General features: G+C 34.3%; 2 protein-coding genes across 2 annotated transcripts; both read left to right on the top strand.

Moving 5' to 3' along the window:
* The first annotated feature begins 5,804 nt into the window (after window positions 1–5,804).
* LOC141701342 (uncharacterized) lies at window positions 5,805–6,787 on the top strand. Its single transcript, XM_074505018.1, has 2 exons — window positions 5,805–6,445; window positions 6,580–6,787. The coding sequence occupies exons 1-2, from the start codon at window positions 5,805–5,807 to the stop codon at window positions 6,785–6,787; spliced, it is 849 nt and encodes a 282-aa protein (XP_074361119.1).
* A 6,565-nt stretch (window positions 6,788–13,352) lies between these two features.
* On the top strand, window positions 13,353–13,730 carry LOC141701341 (secreted RxLR effector protein 161-like). The gene has a single exon (XM_074505017.1). The coding sequence runs from the start codon at window positions 13,353–13,355 to the stop codon at window positions 13,728–13,730; it is 378 nt and encodes a 125-aa protein (XP_074361118.1).
* Window positions 13,731–21,591: the final 7,861 nt, after the last annotated feature.

The following is a 21,591-nucleotide window of genomic DNA, read 5'->3' as shown; positions in this document are numbered from 1 at the left end:
TTTTGTTTGGACGAATGGTTTCTGATTTTTCAAATGCAAAGCTTTCAACAAACATATCTGCATTTCAAGTATACCACGTGCATGACAATTATACAATATTAAGTTATTGTTAAATATGATGGTTATTTTAGAATTTAAATAATACATGACTCTTTAAGAAAAAAAGAGAATTACATGAAAAATATTTTAGTAAATTAACAAGATATAGAAATATTCCCTGATTTACATTTAAGCTTATAATTGTAGAATAATTATAAGCCAGATCTTTATGTAAAACAGAGTAAATTGAAAATATTAATATGTATTTATTCTTCATAAATCTTATGATTTTTCTATCAAAAAAAGAAAAAGATAAACGGTGCATATTCTCATTCTAATCAATTTCAGAATATTTCTTAAAATGTCGGGTTCACTACATTAGATATTTACCCAAGCAAGAGCCACAAGATTTAACATAGCGGTTGAGAGCAAAACCACACCAAAAAACCCTAAAAAATTTGAATAGATGCGGCCTCTCCGAAAGGTTGCGACTGGCGGGTCATATACACCCTATATATTCACACCAAGTCTCTGCTGTAGATGAGCGCTCTTGTCTATGTTTGGTTCTTACTGCTACAAACTCTTCATATTTCCTCTTCAAATTACCCTCTAAACATTTTGTTTCTGTTTCCTCTCAAGTTCCCCTCTCTTGCTCCCACATCTAATCACCTATATACACCTGTAATTCTTTTCAAGTCATGGCAATGGAGACTGAGTTTGAATTCTATAAATTTAAGCATAGGTTTGCCTTGTACGATCCAGCTTCGTATTTCGATGAAAATATTAGCGACCAGCATTTTAATCTTTATTGTGATTAAACAAGTTATACACCTATAACTGTGTATTGAAAAACTGAGAAAAAACAAGTTGTACGTAAAACGTCTTAGTTTTATTGATAACCAACGTAGTACATATACTGAATACAAAGGAAATAACAATAAGCAGAGAAAAACAAGGAAAGCATATCAACTAACTTCCTAGTACAACTCTTTATTCAAATGTTTGCAAAGTAATCTCCTAAAAGATCTCCACGTCCTTATTGACTGCTTCCACCAGATGGACTCCAGACTTGTAGAATGATACAAATAATATAAACTGGACCCACAATGAAGCCCACAAATTTAGATTAAAAAACCCAACAAACTCTCCCTTAATCAAAATTTGTGTGAGTTCCTGAATCAACACCTAACAACTTTCTCATTCTTTCAAACTTGACAGTGGTTAGAGCTTTCGTAAGGCTGTCTGCTCGTTGTTCATCCGTGCATACGTGTTTGACAATTATATCTCCCTTCTCAACACATTCTCTTATGAAGTGGTATCGAATATCAATGTGTTTGCTTCTACCATGGAACACGGGGTTTTTTGCCAAGTCAATTGCTGACTTGTTGTCGATGTAGATTATCACAGGACCAGTCTCCTTGCCCGTTATCTGCCCCAGAAGTTTCTTCAACCAAATTGCTTGGCAAGCGGCTGCAGTAGCTGCCATAAACTCAGCTTCACATGAAGAGAGAGTGACATATCGTTGCTTTTGAGAAACCCAAGTGATTAGCCCATCATTTAAGTAAAATGCCATGCCACCTGTACTTCTTCTATCTTCAATGCTACCAGCGAGATCACTATCCGAGTAGCCTGTCAGGATGTTGTTTTTGTTGGTCTGTGTGTAAGTCAGACCGAAATTGATTGTACCTTTCACATACCTGAGTACACGTTTAGCTGCATTCTGGTGTAGTGACGTTGGCCTTTCCATGAACCGGCTGATAATTCCAACAACATAGGCCAGGTCAGGTCTCGTATGTACAAGATATCGCAGACCTCCTATTACACTTTTGTACTCTGTTACATTAACTGGGACACCTTTCTCATCTTTATGAATAGCTTCTTTGGGATCCATGGGGTACTTTGTAGGATTGCATCCAAGCATTCCAGACTTCTCAAGCAGTTTCCTTGCATAACCCGATTGTTTTAGTCGAATATAACCAACTCCTTGTTCAACCTCGATACCCAGGTAATACGACAGTTTGCCTAAGTCACTCATGTCGAATTTTTGTCCCATTTGCTGTTTGAAGTCACGTACAATAGTTGAACTCGATCCAGTGACTAAGAGGTCATCAACATAGACAGCTACTATGAGTACATCATTCCCAACCACTCTCGTGTAGACAGCTTGATCGTAGGGGCATCTAATAAACTCAATATCTTCTAAACTCTTGTTAAGTTTTGAGTACCATGCCCGTGGTGCCTGTTTTAGGCCATACAGGGCCTTCAGCAACCTACAAACCAGATGTTCTTTACCCTTTTTGACGAACCCCTCCGGTTGTGTAACGTAAACTTCTTCTACAATTTCACCATTCAAAAATGCAGTTTTAACGTCTAAGTGGTGTACCTCCCATGAGTTCTTTGCTGCAAGTGCTAGAATAAGTCGTATGGTCTCTAGTCGAGTCACAGGTGCAAAGACTTCTTCGTAATCCACCCCTTGTTTTTGAACATATCCTTTGGCAACAATTCTGGCCTTGTGTTTGATGATTTGTCCACTAGCGTCTCGCTTGATCTTGTAAATCCATTTCAACTCTATTGGTTTTCGATCTGGAGGCAATTCCTTTAGTTCCCAGGTTCCATTTTTCTCCACTGCATCTATCTCGTGTTTCATGGCCCTTCTCCATTTTTCTTCCTTTGCTGCTTGAGAGTAGTTAACAGGCTCATCAATTCCCATCACAAGCAATTCTTCTTCATCTAGCTCAATAGGTTCCGTGTCATTGTAGATTTCGCTTAAACGTCTGTAATGTCGAGGACGTTCATCTGTTTCTGAACTAGTAGCAGATTGCTCCATGTTTGTATTTGATTTTGAGCTGTTGTTGGATTCTGAATTGCTGTTGGCACCGTCTGAACTGCTGTCATTGCTTCCGGTGCTACTCTGAGTGCTTCCAGTATATTCGCTATCAACTGTTTCACCTTGAGTCGCAACATCAGTGTTGAGAACCAGAAAATTATTTGACTGAGTTGCTCGTGTCACATCCTCTTGATTCCAATCCCATGCCTTATCCTCCTCGAATATCACATCTCGGCTGACATGTATCGATTTACTTTTAGGATCATAAACCCTGTGTGCTTTTGTACCGGGTTCCTTACCGAGATATATCACCACCTTACTCCTTGTATCCAGCTTCTTTAAATTTACATTTGGTATCCTCATGTGAGCCAGGCAACCAAAAATGCGTAAGTGATCCATACATGGTTTTGAACCTGACCAGGCCTCATAAGGCGTTACTCCCGTGACTGCACGTGTGGGCAATCTATTCAGTAAATAAATCGAATGTCGAATGGCCTCTCCCCAGAAATAAACTGGTAGCTCCTTTTCCTTTAGCAAACTACGAGCCATCTCAATCATTGTACGGTTTCTCCTTTCAACGATACCGTTTTGTTGCGGTGAGTAAGGAGCTGTAAATTGACGCATGATTCCAGCATCTTGACAGTACTGACTGAATTCATTTGACATGAATTCTCCACCCCTATCAGTTCTCAGTGTTCCAATCCTTTTTTCTGGACTATTCTCAACTAGTGCTTGAAATTTTTTAAAGACATCAAGTGCATCATATTTATTTTTCAACAAGTATGTCCACATAACTCTGGAAAAATCATCAACTATAAGGAAAATGTACCTATTTCCTCCAGAAGTGCAAGGAGTTATTGGCCCGCAAAGATCACCATGTATCAATTCCAAAGGCCTTTTTGCGTGAAATTCGGCTTGCTGTGGAAACCCCTTCCTAGTTTGCTTTGACATTAAACACCCTGTGCAGACTTCTCTGGGCTGAACGATCTTCGGCATTCCATGCACCATATTCGTGGTTGACATCAACGCGAGAGCCTTGAAGTTCACATGCCCGAGGCGAGAGTGCCACAACCAATTCTTATCTTCGCATTTGGACAACAAGCACTTCTGTTCTCCAGTTTGTATGATCAGTCTGTATAATCTGTTTTTTGAGCGCTTCACCTTCATTAATAATTCCCCTTGTTTGTCACGAACCCAGAGGAAGTCTCCGTTGAGTGTGACTATGTGTCCTTCTTCTGAGAGTTGGCCTAAACTTATGATGTTGCTGCGTAAGGAAGGAATATAGTATACCTCTTCAAGCTTTCTACTTTCTCCATTGTTGCATTGTAGTGTGATTGAACCTTTACCCTTTATGTGCACCACCGAGTTATCTCCAAATTTAACCTTTCCAGACACGCTTTCGTCCAACTCATCAAATTTTTCTCTTTGTCCAGACATATGGTTACTAGCACCATTGTCCAGATACCATAAATTAGATTCCATGCCTTTTTCGGGATTCTCTGGGCCTAATTTAGGGGTTACCTTTTCTTCGTTTATCAGCATCGAGCTCTCTTGTTTTCCTTCACACTTCATCATAAGTAGAGCTGGTTCTTCATCAGGGACTTGAGCAAACAATGCCTCTTCCTTTACTTCCTTATCTCTCTTTGATTTTTTGCATTCCACAGCGAAGTGTCCGTAAGCACCACAACTAAAGCATCGTATCTTCTCTTATCTTTAACCCATCTCATGTTATCCTTGTTTCGAAATCTTTGTCCAGTCGCCCCTTCTCCTCTGTTAGATCTCTTTAACCACTCTTCTCCAGTTAACAACAGCTTCTGTTCCCCCTTTTCTCTTTTGTTCCACTCCTCTTCGGTGAGAAGCAGCTGGTGCCCACTATTCTCTGTTTGTCCTCGCATTCGCTCTTCATGTGCTTTCAGGGAGCCAACTGTTTCTTCTATTGTCATTGTGTCAACGTCTCCAAATTGCTCGATGGTCGAAGCAATCTGTAAGAATCGTTTGGGTACCGCACGGAGTATTTTCTTTACCACATATGAGTCAGCTACACTCTCCCCAAGTGCACGTATATTAGTCACCAAACCATTCAGTTTTAAACAGAAGTCATCGAGTGAGTCAGAATCCTTCATGTTCATTGATTCAAACTCAGCTTTGAGGGTTTGAATCCTTGCTTTCTTTACCCGTTCGGCTCCCTGGCATAGTGTTTTCACAGCCTCCCAAGCCTCCTTGGCAGTCTTCTTCTCTGCCAATGTCAGTAAGATGTCTTCAGGTACACTCTGGTAAATAGTTGCCAGAGCTACCTTATCCACCTTAGTCTCAACTGGTGTGTTCGATCCCTCTGGATCTATGGCTTGCCAAATACCATGGGCCTCCATAAACACACGCATCTTCATAGCCCAAACTGTATAATTCTCTCTTGTCAGCATGGGATAACTCAGACTCAACGTACCATCCTTGCATTTTTCTTTTTCCGTTGTTGACATTCTGGGCATATACTTGGGCATGCACTAAAGTGTCAAAGCTCTGATACCAGTTTGTTGTGATTAAACAAGTTATACACCTATAATTGTGTATTGAAAAACTGAGAAAAAACAAGTTGTACGTAAAACGTCTTAGTTTTATTGATAACCAACGTAGTACATATACTGAATATAAAGGAAATAACAATAAGCAGAGAAAAACAAGGAAAGCATATCAACTAACTTCCTAGTACAACTCTTTATTCAAATGTTTGCAAAGTAATCTCCTAAAAGATCTCCACGTCCTTATTGACTGCTTCCACCAGATGGACTCCAGACTTGTAGAATGATACAAACAATATAAACTGGACCCACAATGAAGCCCACAAATTTAGATTAAAAAACCCAACAATCTTTACCATACCATCGACCGGACACTTTTTTATAGGCTAGTCCGTGAACTTGGTCGTAACGTTGATGAATCTATGTTTGTGGTGGCATTCTTAATCTGGCTGGAAAGAATCTGTTATAGCAAGAATGCTGTCCACAAAGTAATTTCTTGGCCATTTCATTTGATTAACCAACTTGCAAATGAGATTGCTGGTTTTTTTATGTGGATGGAGAACAAGGACGTAGGTCAAGAGTTGTTTGATCCTCGTTTGCTTCAGATGTTATGCTCTCGTGAAATCAACGTGCTCTACTTTCGGGAGAAACGGAGTAAGGTCAATGAGAGTGTCAGGAATATAGTCTCTGAAGTTTGTGTGAGGGCGTTTAGAGATATACTGACAAGTGATAGTCAGTTTGTAGATGTTCATGGAGATAGGATGTGGTTTGGTTGTAACACCAATCCAGTTTTTGTGCCACGTCCTCCTTTGTACCACAATGTTGTAGGTCGGTTTCCTCAACCAGGGTTAGGTGCAAACTTGGGTCCTAGAAATTATATGGGTCACGTCCGGAATGTATTGGAAAATCCCGATGCTGATTTAAGTGAAATTTTTGGAGGAATGCAGGTGGTGGATGGTTGCGAGGATGAACCTCATGTTGCACCAGAAGATCGAACAATCTTTTTAACATTCTCCAAAGGCTACTACCTCCCTGAATCCGAAATTCGAGAATTCTTCACAAGGTATAAAATTAATTTAATATGTAATATTCATCCAGATGTATGCAAATCCATAACTATACTATATATAGTGTTGAAAATTTGTTTATGTGGTGAGTAAGTAAATATATGTTTACATGCCTTTCCTCTGTGTTCAGGATTTTTGGCGATTTCATTGAAGTCATCTACATGCAAGATGTGTCGAGTGATGAACAACCATTGTACGCTAGAATGGTTTGCCGTTCTTCTTCCATCATTCCACACATTGCTCCTCCCGGAATAAAGACAAAGTACTCCATTTATGGGAAGCAAGTCTGGGCCAAAAAGTATATCAAGAGAAGTCGCGAGTCCACTTCTGATGATTAGTAAAAAAAACATCTGAACTAGCCTTTTTTCCCCTCTTTATGTTAAAGTTGGTGGCTTGTGGTAAATGTTTCACCACTTTTTAATATTGAAAACTTGTATTTTTCAAGAAGATACATGTTGTTCAAATTTATTATCTTAAGAATTTTTTTCTGAAATAAATTGAATTAATTCTCATGTTGAAAGTACAAAGTCACTCGGTAATAGATTAAGCCATATAGAAAATGAGATATGATTAATAATATTTATAACTACAATAACATATAGAAATATTTTATTAATATTATAAATTAATATAATATTGCAACATACTACGACTCTTGTTCCCACCATGAATTCTAATTTAAAGATGCACATGAAAGGTTAACAATCATAAAAAAGATGGTCACAACATATTCTCTACATAATCAAAATTTTTACTTAATAAATAGATTTTAAAATCATAATCTAGACAACTGACGAATAACCAGAGTCTATGTATCATATCCTAGTCTAGAACATTGTCAGAGTCTATGTATGAGAGTAAATTATCCGAGTCTCCAGATAAGTCCTAAGTCTATATATATCATCTAACGATAATAATTAAGAAATGAATGATGTTTTGAAGGCAAATCTTAGAGATATCCTCGAATTATTTTAATAGAAATACATTCGAGGGAGCTTTTAATAGAAGTCAAAAATAGTGCGTGATTTCATGTAATTTATCGAACTTATGGTTTGATAGAAAAGAAGCTATAATAAATATTGTTAGTTAATACTTTATGTCATTCATTGTAATATTTTCCAAATTTATTCTAAATTCTGATTTAGTTTGAATAGAATAGCTATTGATGTTTTTGCCACTTTGATAGGTTTTTTAATCCTAATTTATATAATACAAACAAGGTTAGACATTTTTTTTATGTTTTTTACAATAATATTAGAAGACTTAAAAAGAAAAAAAAGACATGAAAGTTAGTTAACTTATGTCCATGTTTCTTGTACAAGTAATTCTACTAATGCTGCACAAATATCCCAATAATATACAAGTCAAGATGAAAATCAGTTATCTTACCTATTACTCCGCCACATACCTCTAACTCACCCAGAATTGTGGTAATCTACAAAAACATTTTATTAAAAATAATAAATTACGAAGATGCTCTGGACTACCGATAACAAATTTTGAAAATAAGATGGTTGTGTCCAAACTTGGAATGATGGAATAATGTGTGGACTTAGGAGCTCCGATGAAAAACTAGTAAAATTTATATATATATTATGTGCGTGTATAGATATATCCGATGCAATTGTCGATTATTTGTGTGTGTGCATATTCATACGAACACACATAGACACGCATATATATATATATAAATTTTCAAATTTTATTTTTTACTATTATTTGTGTATTTGTGCTTATGCATCTTGACTACTTAATTTTTGCATATGTTTGTATACCGTGTTTAGTATGGTTGTAACGATTTACTAGGTGTACCTAATCACCTTGTTTTAATCTTGACTAGTTCATTTTCTTTCAAGAAGCCTGAGACAAAACAACAAAAAATTATAGATGTCATTAAAGCTCCTGCAAATCAGAAATATCCAATTATCAAATTTGTTTTGTTGAGGACACACAACGCGATTTGTACATTACACTATCTAACCCCCCGATATTTCCCAATCTTAAAACATTTTATTGAAAGGAGCCATAATAATTGACACCCTTATTGATTCTATTCCCCAAATTCATTTGGGCAGGAACACTCAAAACACAACTTTAACAACATAACTTTAGTCTTATTAAAACATAAAAATATTTATCGCTTCTGAATTTAGAAGAGAGAAAACTTGTCTATTTTAAAACTCCGCACATACGGACAGGTTAAAACATCTAGCTATTCTGAACATAGAATAGTGAAAGAAGTACTTGTATAATTATAAGTAATCAGTTTGATATGTAAAACATTTAACTATTTTGAAAGCAGAATTGATGAGGAATACATGCGTAAATCTAAACATATTAACATGCAAAATATTTTACTATTATGATATTATAATAAGGGTAAAACACTTGCCTTTGGTCCTTAAATATTATGCGCACTCGCATTTAACACAACAATCTCATTCTGACATCTCATGACATCATCATATTTTATTCCCCCAAGTCTCTTTATCTGCCGCTCATGTCGTTGCTACAAACCCAGCATGCATTACCATTCAAATATTTTCTTTTGACTTCAACGTTTGGTCATGATAGTCTAGAACGATCTGCATCTTATAAGATACATCTTTAATCATCTACACGATAATTACTCGACAAACTCCTTTTCTAACATTCTATCTTCTATCCATACGATAGTCCACACATAATTAAAATATTTAAGCACAAGAATCTCAAATCATGTAGGCACATAATTCAAATAACACATAAACACATAATTCAAGCAACATGTAATTCAATTTTTCAATCGATTCAGTTTGGTATGTTTAAAACTGAAATCAAGCCAAAATACAACTTTTGGTAAATAGGCCACATAGAGATGTTTACAAAATAAGCGACCATTCGACACAAAAGGATTTAGGTCTCGAAAGTATTTTTAATGGAAGCCGAATATTTTTTAGATTCTAGATGCGTTTGTTTTGTACTAAACAGATAAACAGTCTATTTATTATGAATAACATAAGAATAATTCAAATAATAATAATATTAATTGATTATTTAATACCTTTATATATTTTTAAAAACTCAAAATATTTTTCAAAATATTATTTGATTTAATTATAAATAATTCATTTACCTATTTATTAATAAAACCAATTATTTAAAAATTCAATCAACCCATTTAGATTAATAAATAATTAACTAGAATAAATTAGAAATAATTTAATCAAATTAATAAAGCAAACAATTTTTGGAATTTAAAAACAATTCAGTTTAATTATTAAAAAAATTAATTGAATAAAATATTAGATTTAAAAAAGAATTTCAAGAATTTTTAATAAATCATAAACCATAACCAGTTTTTAGGAAAAAGTGTTTGTTTCTTATGGATCGAAACGTTGTCAACTCCGAGTCACCGAGAACACAAGACCCGCAGGTAAAACAACAGATTCTCACGAAGGTCGATAGTCCGGCGAGGCCCCAATTGGGACGAAAATAACTCGAATTCTATGATTTTTCAGTTGGGTTTCGTTCTAAACTGAAAAAAGTCGTATTAATTCATAACATCACTAAACGATCAACCGATCGTAATTTTCGATAAAAAAATTGAACATCACATTCGATTTTCGGCCAAACTCGACGCGACGGAAAATCTGAACCAACATTGACGAAAATGAAGGTGAATATGCAAGCACACGACATCTCGAAGGCAGTGGAGCTTGCAGATCCAAAGGTTGCAGCTGAGGAAAAGAAAGATAGGTTGGCTTTGGCAGCCATCTATCAATCCATTCCGGAGGACATCTTATTGTCAGTGGCTGTTAAGAATACGACAAAAGAAACATGGGATGCCATCAAAATGATGTTCCTAGGTTCCGATCGCGTAAGACAGACCAAGGTGCAGACCTTCAAGTCAGAGTTTGAGGTGCTTAGCATGAAGGAGACAAAAACTATCGGTGAGTTCTGTATGATGTTAAACGACCTGGTAACCAATATACGAGCGTTGGGTGAAATTGTTGAAAAAGGTTTTGTGGTGAAGAAGCTGTTGAGGGCTGTACCTTCTAGGTTTCTGCAAATAACCTCTGCAATGGAGCAATTTGGAAAGTTGAATGAGATGTCAATAGAGGAGGCCGTGGGATCATTAAAGGCGCATGAGGAAAAAACTCGTGGCCAAACAGAGAAGCTTTGAAATCAATTACTCTTGACTGAGGATGAGTGGGCAAAGCGAGAAACAAATGGAGGGCAACTATTGTTAACCAAGGAGGAATGGTTAAAGAGAACAAGTACAAGAGGAACTGATAGTTCACAAAACCAGAAATTTCGAGGAGGGTCTAAGGGATTACATGGTGTGAGAGAAACAAGTAAGGTATAATGTTTTAATTGTCACAACTATGGACATTTTGCTACAACTTGTCGTAAACCACAACGAGGTAGGGAGACAAATCAAGAGGTGAACTTATCACAAATCCATGATAATGAACCTGCTTTGCTTATGGTGAAATAAGAAAAAGTGGAAGAACGAACACTCTTGTTGAATGAGAAAGATGTTCGACCAAAGTTAAGCAAAGATTTTGATATGCAAACTGAATCCAACTTGTTGTATTTGGATAACGGAGCTAGTAACCATATGACGGGGTTACGATTGAAATTCAAGGAATTGGATGAAAGTATCACAGGTCAAGTGAAATTTGGGGATGGTTCGTTGGTACATATGAAAAGGAAAGGCTGCTCATGAAGGTTAGAAGATCTACAAATCGGCTTTACAAGATCATAATGGAATCAAGCAAAGGTAGTTGCATGCTGTCAAAATTGAAAGATCCAGAGTGGTTATGGCACTTACGTCTTGGCTATGTAAATTTTCAGGCAATTAAACTAATGTCTAAAAATAACATGGCATATGGGATACCTAAATTGTTGAATCCAAAGGAGATGTGTACCGGCTGTTTGATGTCGAAGCAGGCAAGGGGATTGTTTCCGAGCAAGGAAAACTTTTTATGAAAAGAAACCATTGGAATTGATCCATGGAGATCTTTTTGAACTAATTACTCCAGCCACATTGGGAGGTAACATATATTTTTTACTTCTTGTTGATGATTTTAGTAAAATGATGTGGACCTATATGCTAAGAAGCAAATACAAAGTCTTAGAAGCGTTCAAAAAATTTAGAGTGATGATTGAGAAAGAAAAGGAAAACAAGATCAAGAAACTAAGAACAGATAGAGGAGCGGAGTTTTGCTCTAACCAATTCAAATAATTTTGTGAGGACATGTGCATTATACGATATTTTACTGCACCCTACACACCCCAACAAAATGGGGTTGTAGCGCGCAGAAATCGTACCGTTGTAGCTATGGCACACAGTTTTTTGAAGGAGATGAGACTGCCTTTAACATTGTGGGAGGAAGCTGTAAGGCACACGATATATGTGCTGAACAGATTACCTACAAGAGCTCTGACAAGGAAAACTCTTCGCGAAGCATGGACAGGAGAGAAGCCTGATGTGTCATACATTCGAGTTTTTGGGTGTGTCGCTCATATGAAAGTACAAAGTGGGCATACAATGAAATTAGAGGACCGAAGTAAAATGGTTATTTACCTTGGTAGAGAACCCGGGACTAAGGCGTCACGGTTGTATGATCCAATTAGTGGAAAAATACTAGTGAGACGTGATGTTGTGTTCGAAGAAAATAGAGTTTGGCAGTGGGAAAATAAAGGAAAAAAAGGTGAACAACTGGGTGGAACCTTTTCGGTGGCTGTTGAAAATGTAACAGGGGTTACCGAAGAATTCAGTGAAGGTTCAAGCTTCTCTGGTAATGGAACAGTAGGGAATGGTGCCAACATCTCTAGTAACGAAACGGAGGGGAACAGTGAAAGAGTTGCAACAATGAGTAACAGTCTATCAAGTATCAGTCCATTAAGCTCAAATACTGATGAAATCAGTACATCATCAGGTGACAGCAATCAACCCATTAAATTTCATTTACTTGATGAGATTTATAATGAAACACAGGAAATTGAACTCGAAGATGATCTATTGTTGTTAGGAATTGAAGAACCTACAGATTACAAACAAGCAGAGAAAGATAAAGAATGGGAGTTGGCAATGAAGTACGAGATTGATGCTATTGAAAAAATAAGACGTGGGGGCTAGTGGAATTTCCACCAGGATAAAAGCTAATTGGTTTGAAGTGGGTGTATAAAGTTAAGCGGAACACAAAGGGTGAAATCGTGAAGTACAAAGCGAGGGTGGTCGCAAAGGGGTATGCTCAACGGCAGAGAGTAGATTTTGACGAAGTTTTCGCACCAGTAAATAGGCCGGAAACAGTAAGGCTTCTACTAGCTTTAGCATCAAAGAATGTTTGGGTAGTAGATCATTTAGATGTCAAGTCTGCTTTCCTCAATGGCGAATTGGAGGAGACGGTGTATGTGACACAACCAGAAGGGTTCATTAAAGAACGAAAAGAGCAGATGGTGTATAGACTGGTGAAAGCTCTGTACGGCTTAAGACAAGCACCGAGAGCATGGTACTCAAAACTCAGCAAGGTTCTCGAGAGAATGGGTTTTGTTAAATGCCCATAAGAGCACGCTGTTTATACAAAACGTGAAGGAGGGGAGCTGCTACTTATTGGTGTATATGTAGATGATATCATGGTCATGGGAACTAGCATCAAGAATGTAAATAAGTTTAAACAGCAGATTGGTGAGATATTTGATATGAGTGATCTTGGAAGGCTGTCTCATTACTTGGGCATTGAAGTAATTCAAGAGGAGGGATTCATAAAGCTAAAGCAAACATCATATGCTCAGAGATTGCTCGGGAAATTTGGACTGAAAGACTGCAATTCTGCTAAATTTCCTATGGAACCAAAGGTGTAGATTGATAACGATGAGAAGGGAAAGCCAATTAATTCTACGGAATTGAAAATCATGGTAGGAGGTTTGAGGTATCTGGTTCATACTCGCCCCGATATAGCTTTTTCAGTAGGTGTTGTAAATTGCTTTATAGAGAGGCCGACTATTCGTGATCTCAATGCAGCTAAATGCATCCTAAGATATATCACAGGTACACTGGAGTATGGTCTGATTTATGCAAAGGGGACAGGTAACTACTTATTTTCTGGATACATAGACAGTGACATGGGTAACAATGTGGTGGATCGAAGGAGTACAGGTGGGATGGCTTTCTATTTAAATGAAAGTCTAATTACATGGGTATCCCAGAAGCAAAGATGGGTTGCTTTGTCCTCCTGTGAAGCCGAATTCATGGCTGCTACTGCAGCAGCATGCCAAGGAGTGTGGTTATGAAATCTATTAACACAAATAACTGACATGAAGCCTGGAGCCGTGGTGATCTACATTGATAACCGATCAGTAATAGACTTAGCTAAAAACCCTGTATTTCACGGACGTAGTAAACACATTGATATACAGTATCATTTTATTCCGGAATGCGTAAAGCGTGGTGAAATTATTGTGAAGCATGTTCGAAGTGAGGAGCAATGAGCAGATGTGCTAACTAATCCTATGACAACGATTAATTTCAAAAGGATGCGTGAATTACTTGGAATCAGAAACTTGCAGAAAGGAGTTTAGATTACGGGGAGATTTGTTGGAAATAATCTAAACTCTATATGGTTTATTTGTTTATTTGCATTGGTGTCTGGCAAACGTATTTTTCTGTGTTTTAAATAAGTCACAGTTTATTTAGCTATTTTATAGTAGCAGTTGAGTAAGTGTAGGTGGTGGAGTACTGATAGGAGTTGTTCCTGTTTTATAGGAGTAGTAGTTCTTTTTTCATTATATGTATGCATTGAGTCTGTAGTAATAACTTAACTTTTATTATTATCAAAGTTCAGCAACAAGTTTATCTCTGCAAATACTCGTGTGTATTGTTCAGATATCTGGGAATAGTGTGTGCATAGTGTGTGTGTTTATACTGTTAAACTACATCTTCTTCCTACTTTTTCTAAATTATAGTTTACCTTATCCTAGTGCCTTAGTATTGCTTGTTCCACTATTTTGATAATTATTTTCATCTATATTTTTGATGTATTATTCAATCACGAAGCTAATTATAGTGATCGCGTAGATTAAATGGATTTTGGGGTATTAATTTCTTCTACTATTAGATGATTGCTCTAAAAGTTGAAACTTTTGGAGAAGTGATTTAACAATCCTTTTAAATAAGGGCACTTGTTCACGTAAAGAAAGTGGTAGAAGTTTAAATGCTATACAACTTAAGAAGAGGAAAATAAATATATTTTGTATAACAATTTTTTAATAAATTCATTTAATTAAAGATTTTATCAAAGCATTTAGATTAATAAATATATAATTAAAACAAATTATAAATAATTTAATCAAATTATAATTTGAAATTAATAAAGCAAACAATTTCTGGAATTTAAAAACAATTCAGTTTAATTATTAAAAAATTAAACTATTAAATAAAATATTAGATTTGAAAACAAATTTTTTGAATTTTTAATAAATCAGAAATCAAAAACAATTTTTAGGAAAAAGTCTTTGGTTCTTGTGGATCAAAAGAAGGTCGACTCTAGGTTAGAAAATCGGAACAACTCTTGGTCACTAAGAACATAAGACACTCTTGTAAAACTACAGTTTTTGGCGAGGCTCCCATTGTGATGAAAATAACTCAAGAACAATAGAAACTGATTTTAGGGGATTTCCTTATTTTTAAAACAATTTTCTTCCTATTTTCTGAAAATATATATGAATTTTAATTAATTAAAAACTATTTATATTTACATAATAATAGTCCTAAAAATATTTGGGGTCTAACTATACCACTTAATAAAAATATTTAGCCCAAAATTAACTAGGGGGAATAATTAATTCTCAAATAATTATAAAAATTATGTCAAAGTTCCCTAAAAATTATGAATTTTCAAAATATGCAATAATATAAATTTGGAATTCCCATGATTTTATAAACATAAAACTACAAATTTTGTGGGATTTGACGTGTCCGTTCGGTTCTGGTGTGATAACTTTTAAGAACTCAAAATATTTTATGAATATAAAATAAACTCCGATTTTTTTTATAAAATATGTTAATGCACTTAAAATGATGCAGATCCATGTTAACATAATTAATTTCCGATAGAAATTAAGCGCATTTTGACACGTAACAAATATCTGAAAAATAACAATATTTGAAAATGTTAACATGTATCTAAATAATTGAAATAGTGACTAATCTGGGCACACATTATACATACCATTTTTTAAATTATGAAAAACGGTTATTTTAGAATTTATATAATTGAATGACTCTTTGAGAAAAAAGAGAATTACACGAATTTTTTTTAGTAAGGTAAAAAGATAAAGATATATTCTGTGCTTTACATTTAAGTTTGTCTTGTAGAATAATTATCAACCAAATCTTTATATAAACAAAATAATTTTAAAATATTAACATGTATTTATTCTTCATAAATTTTATAATTTTTTCATGAAAAAGAAAACTATAAATGCATATTATCATTCCAATCAATTTCAGAATATTTCTTGCAATGCATAGCGGTTTGGGAGAAAACCCTACAAAAAAGCCCTAAAAATTTTGGTAGCATGTGGTAAATGTTTCACCACTGTTTAATATTGAAAACCTGTATTTTTCATGCATATAAATCAAGTTGTTCAAGTCTATTATCTTAAGAATTTTTTATATGAAATAAATTGAATTATCAGTCTCATGTTGAAAGTACATAGTTACTCGTAATAAATCAACCCATATATATAAAATGAGATATGATAAGTAATATTTATAACCAGAATAACATATAGAAAATTTTGATTAATATTATAAATTAGTATAATACTGCACAATACTAGGACTCTTTTTCCTACCATGAATTCTAATTTAAAGATACACACTAACCGTTAACAAACATAAGGAAGATGTCCACAACATATTCTCTACATAATCAAAGTTTTTACTTAATAAATATATTTTAAAATCATAATCTAGACCTCTGAGGAGCAACTAGAGTCTATATATAGTCTAGAACTTTGTCAGAGTCAATATATGAGAGTAAACTCTTCTGAGTAGAAAAAAATATTTAATGTAAACTAAAAAAAATCAGATAAAGTAGAAGGAAAGACATCTGAGGGAGCTATCAATAGAAGTTGGAAATAGTCGGGTATTTCAAGTAATTTATTGAACTTATTGTTTAATAGAAAAAAGTTATAATAAATATTGTTAGTTTACACTCTCTGTTTTTCATTATCTTATTTTCCAAACTTATTATAAATTCTGATTTATTTAGTTTACATAGAGTAGCTATCGATGTTTGTTCCATCCTTCATACAGTTTCTAATTCTAATTTATATAATACAAACACGTTAAGACATCTTTGTTTTGTGTTAAATACAATTCCAAGAATTAAGAAGAAAAAACAAACATGAACATTAATTCTTATATTCATCCTTTCTTGTACAAGTAATTTTTCTAATTCTGCACAAATATCACAATAATATAATAGTCATGATAAAAATATTTATTTTACCTATTAGTGGGCCACCTACCCTAACTCACCCACAAAAGTGATAATCTATAAAGATATTTTATTCAAAATAATAAATAATAAAGATGCTCTCGATATTAAATTTTGAAAATAAGATGGTTGTGTCCGAACTTGGAATGATGGAATAAATTGTGGACTTAGGAGCTCCCATGAAAACTAATAAAATTTTAAGATAGTTGTCCATTATTTGAGTGTGTGCGTGTATAGATATATCCGATACAATTGTAGATTATTTGTGTGTGCATATTCATACGAACACACCCACATACATATATCTATATAAATATTAAATTTTATTTTTTACTATTATTTGTGTATTTGTGCATCTTGATCTTGACTACTTAATTTTTGTACATGTTTGTATTTGGTGTTTAGATTGGTTGTAATGATTTACTAAGTGTACTTGATCACCTTGTTTTAACCTTGACCAATTCATTTTCGTTCAAAAGGCATGCGACAAAACAACAAAAATACTACATTTGTCATTAAAGCTCTTGCAAATAAGAAATATCCAATTATCAAATTTATTGAGGACACACAACTAGATTTGTACATTACACTATCTAACCTCGCGATATTTCCCAATAAATTTGTAGATGAATTTTCTTTGTATAAATTGAATTTTTCCAAAAAGTTTGAGTGTAAGTTGGTTCAAATTGGATGAAGTGATATAGTGAAGACTAATGAACCTACATGTTACTGCCTAACAATGAGTTTTTAAGTTTATTACCGGTTAATAATGAAACCATTCTTTCATTACGGATCGGAAACGTCCAACATGATGTATAAAATATCTGCTTTAGCCAACATATTCAACTTTTGACCGGAAATTATGCGACTGTCTATATGGAAGGATTCTAGAGTCGTGATACTTTGAGGAAGTCAACAAGTACTATACAAATCAATATTTCAGTTGTTGGTTATTTGTATGTATATTGTAGATTTTCGTCCAGTAAATGGTACAAATTCCTAAATATTCGAATTTTATTAGAATTATATGTGTTCATACATCTTGACTTTGACGGCCTATTTTTTGCGGTTTTCATATGACACACGATAAAATATGAGTTGGTAAATTTTCATTGGCTTCTACTTATTAATTTCAATGAACCCCCTGCATATATAAAAAAAAACTCCACATATACATTACACATACCCTATTTATGTCATTGTTTGAATTATATGTTCAATTTTTTAGTAATGATTCAGTAATTGTTGAATTTATGAGAATTTGATTATATGATATGGATTGGGGTGTAATACATAGATCAGAAATACTGAAAAGGTGTACATATTTGCTTAAGACTACTCTATCATAGACACATGAAAAAAGGTACACATAAAAACCCCAACCAAAATCAATTTTTTAATGTTCACGAACGAGGAACAAATTGAAAATCACAATCGTGATTTAAACTATATGACATGGATTGGGTTAATAAATGATGATTTATGTAATTTTTAATTAGGTCATATAACAAGACATTGGTGCATTGATTTTATGATAATATTTAAAATATAGAACAAAAGATCTATAGTTTGAGATGCTATATTATGGTAATTTTTTAGCTAACTAACTCTGGACAAGTTAACGACCAAAACACAACTGATGCACACAACAAAAATACAATCGTAGCTTATGTATGAAGATCATTACTAACATCACAATTGTAAGAATTAGGACGTGGAGAGGAATTTAGGAGAACAAGAAATTAACAACTAGTAAGTGTATCACATATTTTAATAAGTAAGACAAATTGATAACAATTGAAGTCATGATGGAAGATGAGATTGTTGCAGATACCAAATCGGGTTCACTTCAATTTTTCTTGGATTTCTCTGGGGTTGTGTTCAATATGTTTGGTTGGTTTCCTTTTCAGTCTGGGTTTCATTGGGACTTGACTACTGGTTTGTCTTATGTAATGTGTTCCTTATTATTGAATTAAAAATTTTAGACACAAGAATTGCGTTGGCCGGTTTTTCATGTAAAAAGGATGATTATTTTGGATATAAGTTGTCTTCGTAAAAGATATCATTAAAAAGTGGCAATAATTATAGTAAGTAGCTCGTCATACAATTGATGAATTGAAATATATCTTACCGTTTCCGTTGAGTAAATTTCAAATTTATAATTTTGGTACAATATAGTAAGATAAGTCATTTGACAACTATACTGCACAATTGTTATTTTTAAATGAACAAGGTTCCTTTGTTCGCCACGAATTACTGTGAAAAGAATTTGATTTACTGCTTGCCTGCACCAAAAATTACTAAGTGAACATACTAGTGAAGCATTGGACCATAGATTGGTCCAAGTGCCGGAAGGATACCGATGGAGAGATTTTAATCCAATCCAAGAAATAGGTTTCTAGGTGTCTTGGATTGAGAAGGATCTATGGATGCCTTTGGTATTTGCAATTGGCAGAGGAAGCCTTTGAACATTTTTAACCAAAATAATGTAATGGAATGTACAAAGAGATCCATAGCCATCAGACGTATAATATGCGGGCAATTATTGTGCACAACTAATATTTCGAATAATGTAGATTTTATGGAAAATTTAAGGCTCTAAGTGAATAAAATCATTGGCCAATGTACAATTTCAAATTGTATGATCAAATCTATGTTAGCTAAGTTTTTAGTATTTTTATGTATCATTGTGTACGATCAAATATATCTATTTAAAGGTAAGTACGATATGAATAAAATGAGGATCTAAGGTGTCTTCTCGAAACTATCACGCATACTATTTTATATATTATGCATTAAGCAACACACACTATTTTATGCATCATGCACTAATGCTGGATATGGAAACTGCCTTCGGCGCTATTTGTAAATTTTTGACTTTTAGGATATGGGTTGGGCTATAAGTCATTTAGTTTTTGATCTTAGTGATTTTTTTTTGTTTGGACGAATGGTTTCTGATTTTTCAAATGCAAAGCTTTCAACAAACATATCTACATTTCAAGTATACCACGTGCATGACAATTATACAATATTAAGTTATTGTTAAATATGATGGTTATTTTAGAATTTAAATAATACATGACTCTTTAAGAAAAAAAGAGAATTACACGAAAAATATTTTAGTAAATTAACAAGATATAGAAATATTCCCTGATTTACATTTAAGCTTATAATTGTAGAATAATTATTAGCCAGATCTTTATGTAAAAAAGAGTAAATTGAAAATATTAATATGTATTTATTCTTCATAAATCTTATGATTTTTCTATCAAAAAAAGAAAAAGATAAACCGTGCATATTCTCATTCTAATCAATTTCAGAATATTTCTTAAAATGTCGGGTTCACTACATTAGATATTTACCCAAGGAAGAGCCACAAGATTTAACATAGCGGTTGAGAGCAAAACTACACCAAAAAACCCTAAAAAATTTGAATAGATGCGGCCTCTCCGAAAGGTTGCGACTGGCGGGTCAAATACACCCTATATATTCACACCAAGTCTCTGCTGTAGATGAGCGCTCTTGTCTATGTTTGGTTCTTACTACTACAAACTCTTCACATTTCCTCTTCAAATTACCCTCTAAACATTTTGTTTCTATTTCCTCTCAAGTTCCCCTCTCTTGCTCCCACATCTAATCACCTATATACACCTGTAATTCTTTTCAAGTCATGGCAATGGAGACTGAGTTTGAATTCTATGAATTTAAGCATAGGTTTGCCTTGTACGATCCAGCTTCGTATTTCGATGAAAATATTAGCGACCAGCATTTTAATCTTTACCATACCATCGACCGGACACTTTTTTGTAGGCTAGTCTGTAAACTTGGTCGTAACGTTGATGAATCTATGTTTGTGGTGGCATTCTTAATCTGGCTGGAAAGAATCTGTTATAGCAAGAATGCTGCCCATAAAGTAATTTCTTGGCCATTTCATTTGATTAACCAACTTGCAAATGAGATTGCTAGTTTTTTTATGTGGATGGAGAACAAGGACGTAGGTCAAGAGTTGTTTGATCCTCGTTTGCTTCAGATGTTATGCTCTCGTGAAATCAACGTGCTCTACTTTCGGGAGAAACGGAGTAAGGTCAATGAGAGTGTCAGGAATATAGTCTCTGAAGTTTGTGTGAGGGCGTTTAGAGATATACTGACAAGTGATAGTCAGTTTGTAGATGTTCATGGAGATAGGATGTGGTTTGGTTGTAACACCAATCCAGTTTTTGTGCCACGTCCTCCTTTGTACCACAATGTTGTAGGTCGGTTTCCTCAACCAGGGTTAGGTGCAAACTTGGGTCCTAGAAATTATTATAAGTGTAGATATAGTAATATAGACTCACAATAAGCAAACGTGCTTGACTAATATTTCTGAATGGATAATAATTGAAGTGATGACTAAAATGAATACATGCTGAATGTTTAAAACAAGAGAAACTAACAACTATAAACCAGGAACTAAATACCTGATTTATCTCCATTACTCTCCTAGATAGACTCAACTACTAAGACCTATTCTAACTGCATATAACCACGTATACACAGCTGATTTATTATTAAAATAGAATTAATCATATTTAGATTAAATTAATATTCCAAAAAACTCCCCCTTAATCTAAAATTGATTAAGGTCCTTGTCTCCCAGCAGCTGGCGCATC

The sequence above is a fragment of the Apium graveolens genome, unplaced genomic scaffold (genome assembly GCF_009905375.1).
Source record: "Apium graveolens cultivar Ventura unplaced genomic scaffold, ASM990537v1 ctg3747, whole genome shotgun sequence".
NCBI lineage: Eukaryota > Viridiplantae > Streptophyta > Magnoliopsida > Apiales > Apiaceae > Apium > Apium graveolens.
Note: the sequence above shows the minus strand (reverse complement) of the source record. Positions and strands in the feature narration are given on the sequence as shown.